Below are 5,950 nucleotides of genomic sequence, written 5' to 3' on the forward strand. Positions count from 1 at the left end.
TCACGCCCACATTGCCATCTAGCCTCTCGCTCGGGGATGTGCAGCTCGCCACCCTCACCCCTGCCAACCGAGCGATGCTCGCTTCGGACCAAAGTCCGGCCTTTGGCTGCATCGCCCCCGGTTCGGCCAGGGTTTTGACCGTCGTCCCCTCCTCCCAGCCCCCAAAGTCACCGGCTGCCTCCCCCAGCTCTGGGCTCCATCCACCCTGCTGGCGCAGGGCCATAAGCCGGGGCCGCCTGTCTCCCAGCCTCGGTCTCCAAGCAGATGGAAGACATCAGCTCCCCGCTGCATCCCTCTGTGATAATCTGTCTCACCCGCTTCCTTTGGGGGACACCCCCTTCTCACGACCAGCTAATCCCCAGTGCTCTCCTGTCTCTTTCCAGACCCTTTTTCCAGACCCCCATCATATGTCTTTTCTGGGCAAGCATCTCCCCAAAGGCCATCTATCCCTACCCATGCAGGATGCCCTGAAAAAAGACCTCTCTCTCCCAACTCCCATGGAAGAAAATCTGGGCACGAAGTCCCCGCCGTTGCCTGGGGAATAGGCACCCTCTTGGGAACTTCATCTGATGCAAACCCCAGATCCAAACTCACGGGAACAGAGGCTGACCCAGGGACCTGGTCAGAACTGATCAAGGAGGCACATGTAACGGGGCAAGACGACCTTGGGAGGACTCTGCCTTTGGCTTCCCCTTCCCTCTGGAGCGGGTGGCAGCTCCCCCGGAGGCTGCACAGAGGGTGAGAGGATTCCTCCTGAGCACCGTTTCATGCTGGGAAGTTTTCCCATTTACCACATAAAATCACGTTAATAGCAGAATAATAAACATGAATAGGGAGCAGGGGAGAGAATGACCTTCCGGCAGCAGCTGAGGTAGGTGGTGTTTTGGGTTTCCTTCAGCTCCTTTGAGGGAATCATCCCACACCCTGCAGCCATCCTTCAAGAAAAGGACCTGCAAGAATTGCTGCCCATAGAGCAAATCGCATCTTATTTCCTAGAAGGATGCATGCACAAAGGAAAAACCTCCCATTTGGGGAGAGCTCAATCTGAGGTGGATCCCAAAAAAGGGTGCTGCAAGCCAGAGCCCAGGAAACCCAGCAGCTGCTCCCGGGACACCACTGCCTCGCCATGCAGAAGGCCCTGGCACATCTGGAGCAGAGCAGGGGCCAGCCTGCAAGTTGAGAACAAGCAGATATCATCCCCCTGTGCTGAAACAGAGGAGAGGACCTGATTGCGGCCGCCCAGTGCTTAAAGGGGGCCCAGAGGAAAGGGGGGGACAAGCTTTTTAGTAGGGCCAGCTGTGACAGGACAAGGGGGGATGGTTTTAAACTGAAGCAGGGTAGGTTTAGACTGGATCTAAGGAAGAAATTGTTTCCACTGAGGGTGGTGAAACCCTGGGAGGGGTTGCCCAGAGAGGGGGTGGAGGCCCCATCCCTGGGAACATTGCAGGCCAGGTTGGACAGGGCTGTGAGCAACCTGATGTGGTTAGCGGTGTCCCTGCTCCTGCAGGGGGGTTGGGCTGGATGGGCTCTAGGGGTCCCTTCCCACCCAAAACATTCTATGATTCTACGAAAATGAAGGAAAAGAGTGAGGCCAGAGATCCTACATCACGCTGGGCTGCTGGCAAGTCACCCTCCATCCGCTCCTGCCTGTGTGGGCTCTGCCACCGGGGCAGCCACGGGCTGACCACCCCACAACCACGGCGGGGCCGAATTCAGTGGGACGGGCAAGAGGAGGCTAAGGGTTCATCCATGAGCCAGGCCCCTTCCCGTCAGAGAGATGCTGCTACAGGCAGCGCCTGGAATTTGCCAAGCAGAGAGCTGTCGCCGTGGGCCGGGGATTTCTGCTGAGGCCATCTTCCTCGTTAGGGGAAGACGGGTAAAAACTGCAGGAGACGCTCTATGGGATATGCTTAGCTTAGCTGTCTGCATGTCTGGTTATTAAGCTCTGAGGTTAAGGATTTAGTTCCACATATCAGTTTACTTAGAAATAAAGCATCGCTTCACATTTTAATCTCAAGTATGCTGCATTGTCTTGCCCGCTTCCTCTCGTGCCCTCTCCCCATGACCTCTTCCCCAGCGAAACACTGGAAAGTTATTAGCAAATATTCTGTGAAATATTTAATATCCAAACAGCAGGGTCTGTGCATCCCATGAGAGACTCGTAGCCCTTATGGTCAGGACAAGAAAAACAAGGATTGTTTGCAGGCCCCCGGGTCCTACTGGGGGACGGTTTGAGGCTGGAGCTGTTGCCAAGCAAAAGCCTTGCGGTAAAGCAGCCTTTTAGGTGAGTTATAAACCAGGCTGGCTGGGACCGAGGTGTTCCAGCTTGGGACCGACCCCACGTCCGCTGTGCCCACAGCCTTTGCACTGAAATGAAATACCCCGTGCAAGTGCCATTTGAAAGTGTATTTTCCAGCCCTGCGTCAATGGAAGCCATCTTCCTCTTCTGTTCTCAAAAAGATTTACACGGAGGAAGTCTGAGCTCCTCCTGTCTGCAGGAAGGGCACGACAGATGTCAATTGGCTTATGATTTGCTTACAAAAAAAAAAAAAAAAAAACAAAAAACCTGTAAAAGTATTTGTTTATGTGTGTATCGGGGTTGGGGGACTTTCAAAGGTTGCAGAAGGTTTTCTAAAGCAAGACTGCAGAGCTGTTAAGTGGCATGAACACTTTCCCTAAAAATGCATAAAAGCATACACCCTTTTTCTAGTCAAAAATACTTTAGCCTGCTACCAGGACGAGCTTTGAAAAAGCTAAAAAACACACCTGAAGTGGGCTGTGAGGATTTATCCGCTGATGGCAGGGCACAATGCTGGCTTTCACACCCCTCAGCCAAACTTGGGCATGCTCAGCACCCTGCAGCCCTGCACAAACCTTCCCCGGTGCCAGGATTGGACCCGTGCACCCAGCTCTCGCTAAAGCCCCTTGAGCAGAGCCTAGCTGGTCCCACACCCCCAGCCCGACTCTGCTCCTGAAGCCGCCCAGCTCCCCACACCCGCAGGGCAGGCACCAAGCATCGCCAAAGGGCTGGGAAGCTGCTCGTAGAACAGCGCTCATCCCCCCCAAAAAAAAGAGCCCTGGGAGCATCCCACACTGATGTGGGAATAAATTCAACCAGAGGAAAAAAAGGCAGCGAGCAATGCCCGAGCAGCCAGGCTGTGCCGTGCCCCTGTGACATGGCAGCAAACCCCACCCGAGGGAGGGAGGCCAGTCACGCTCCTCGCTGTGACTGCATGCACGGTTTGCTCACCATCCCGCTTAGCAAAATGGCACGAACGTCACTTCTGAGCATGTCGAGTGGCTCCTGGAAGCTGACTGCACTCGGATAAAACTGGAGAGACTGACACCAGCCAGGCGAGCGTCCACGCCGCTGCTATGCCAGCAGGCACACACCTATGAAGCAAGCAGGCTGAAGGCTTAAAGGCTATATCTGTGGTGGTCAGGAGGACTCAGGGCAGCAGACCCAATGTCCACTGGCCCATGGACAACAGCAAACAAGGAGCGTGCTGCCAGCAGCAGTTGATTCTGCCTTCCCACAGAACTGGGCAGCTTGGGCTCCTCCAGTTCACAGGGAAGTTTTACTAAGCGGGACAGTGCCATTACTTAAAGGCTGAGACTGAATTTACATGTGAAGTATCATCTTATCTGTGTTACCTGGAGTAACGGAGCACAAGTGGATCCAGGGCTCACCTTTTCCATGGGCAACATGGATTCCACAGTGGGGAGCATGGGGAAGATACATCTGCCAAGGAGTAACTAAAGCGTGGAATAGCTCAGCACTGCAGTCTTCAGATCTTCACATAGCAGCAACGCAGGGCCAAGGTAAGGAGTTTTCCCAGCACAATAGGTAGAAGGGGAGGTGGAAGGACAAGGCACAGCCAGCCGTCACTGCCACCAGACCTGTGAGGAGTCAGCTCAGGGGCCAGACTCCTGCTGGCTGCATCCCCTGCACTCCTATTTCTAGGAGTGCTCTGCCCTGATGACCCTCTACTTGCCACAAGCACTAAGCTTCTCTGCTCAGCTCCGTATAAAGGCTCCTAGATGACAGCCGGCCCTGAAAGTAATACAGTAGCATTTGCCCAATATTGTGTCTAAGCTAGGGAGGCTGGACAACAACCAGTCTCACCAACCGACACCACGGACAACGTCTGACATAGTCCCAAAAAGCAGTCCAAAAGGAAGCTTCGTCCTGTGGACTTTTCAAATCTGAACCCAGCCGCTGCGTTACTCAGAGAACACATTTTCCTCAGGTTGGTCAGGTGGAGAGCATAGGCTGCATCTCAAACCTACCCCCATTCACCTCCCCTTCCCCATCTCTGGCATACCCTGTTCAACCACGCGCCACTGAAGTTGTAGGCCATCATGCTCTCCCAATAATGGTTCCTCCTAAAGACTTTTCTTAGGCAAAGTCATAGAAACTAATCCTTTTATTGAACACGCCCAAGGAACCAGTAGTTCTTTATATCTCTCTCCTACTCTATTACATGTGACTCCATTTTGTAGACCCCGCTGTCACTGGGCCAGGGACTGGTGCTTTGTCTTGCTCCTGGGGAACTGGGAAAGGCAGAAATAGGGAAAAAGAGAGCACAAGCAGTACAAAACAAGAAGGATTTTCATGTTCTCACTTTACTGATTAGCAACCAAATTAACATCACCGGAGCAGTAAGGGTGAAGGACCATTTCCCAACCACACTGCAGATGTTCTATGAAATAAATCAACCTTCTTTTGGAGAAAAACAAAGTATTTCAACATTTAAACTAGTTGCTTGTACTTAAACAGGAAGAGATACTCTCGATGAACCTCAACTTTTTCACATTTCACCGTTTTCTAGAAAAGGACCAAGGAACAGCTACTGTATGAAAGGATATATACAGGATTGCCAGAGACCTTTCTTAGCTTTCATACAAAGTTGCGGGCGATGGCCAATACTTTGGAGAACTCGCCTTTCCGTCGCAGGATATAGGGTATTGGTGTTTTTATTCTAGTCCCTATTGGATTTCCGTTGTCTTCTATGAGTACCACATTGTTGGAATCAAATCTAGGTGTCAGGGGGGGGCCAGGCATCTTGTGCCCTACAATTAAAGCCTTCTTCTTTTCACCTTTGATAGCCAGAAGGATCTTATCTCCTACTTTGCCAACTCCAGTCTTGTTATACACGTGGATGCATTTCGGTGGCCGGTGGTATGGCGTGTTCCCCAAGGCGCTGTTGTCCACCACTCTCACGCGGGTGAGTTTCTGTATTGCTCGGCATGCTCCAGTGATACTAGCAAAAGACAGGAAAGAATGAGAGACAGTTCTCCTCAATAATCCTTGGGGAGCAAGGGCAAACCCAGCACAGGATCTTGTCATTACACAAACCACTTGGAAGGCGCCAGCAACGAATACGTACCATATGGGTGACACATTTACTGCATTCAGTGTGCTCTTTGAAAGCCAGATGCTACTTTGGGCTTTGCAGAGTCTTCACTGAATGTCAAACATAAAACGACCATTCTGCTTTGAAACACGACTAGAAGATGGCGTGAAGGGTGGCTTGCATTTACTGAGCTTTTTAGCAACTGCAGCTGATTCCATTCAACTTCAATTTACAAGCAAAAAAATGTGCTTGCTTCTGCCACAAACAGCCTAGAGGAAGCTAAGACTCAAGTCAGCGCTTTCAATCTTGTACAATCCCCAGCAATAAGGACTTTTCTGACCAATCTCCTTTTCAGTGAAGTCTGTGAGGGTCTTCCATCTTATTCCGCTCTCAGTGAGCCCTCTGAGGTCCTGCTGTGGCTGTGCTAAGCTCCGACCAGCTAGAATCTAATAGATCATCACTTTCCCCATGCGGGAGGAACCCAGAGAGATGCGGTCTCTTCTGTATCTGTTTGCTCTGTGGGATTAGCAGGTGTAAGAAACAACAGAAATAAACTGCATGATACTAAGTTGTTAGATCGGGCTCTGAATATG

The 5,950-nt window shown here is 51.6% G+C and overlaps 1 protein-coding gene across 4 annotated transcripts in view; it reads right to left on the reverse strand.

The window, feature by feature from the left end:
• The window catches only part of MRPL14 (mitochondrial ribosomal protein L14), a 16,708-nt gene that overhangs the window by 1,517 nt on the left and 9,241 nt on the right, over positions 1 to 5,950 (reverse strand). The window contains exons 1-3 of one of the 4 annotated variants that reach the window (XM_035901452.1): positions 3,691 to 5,944; positions 3,251 to 3,393; positions 1,566 to 2,492 (exon numbers count right to left, since the gene is read on the reverse strand). In XM_035901452.1, coding sequence (XP_035757345.1) covers positions 4,901 to 5,350 — 450 coding nt within the window. In that variant the 5' untranslated portion in view covers positions 5,351 to 5,944 and the 3' untranslated portion in view covers positions 1,566 to 2,492; positions 3,251 to 3,393; positions 3,691 to 4,900. Of the gene's footprint in view, positions 1 to 1,565; positions 3,394 to 3,690; positions 5,945 to 5,950 lie in introns of those variants that run through there. The other 3 variants (XM_035901453.1, XM_009646047.2, XM_035901451.1) reach the window with 3 other exon arrangements.

This window comes from Egretta garzetta, unplaced genomic scaffold (assembly GCF_000687185.1).
Source record: "Egretta garzetta isolate BGI_Z169 unplaced genomic scaffold, ASM68718v1 scaffold729, whole genome shotgun sequence".
NCBI lineage: Eukaryota > Metazoa > Chordata > Aves > Pelecaniformes > Ardeidae > Egretta > Egretta garzetta.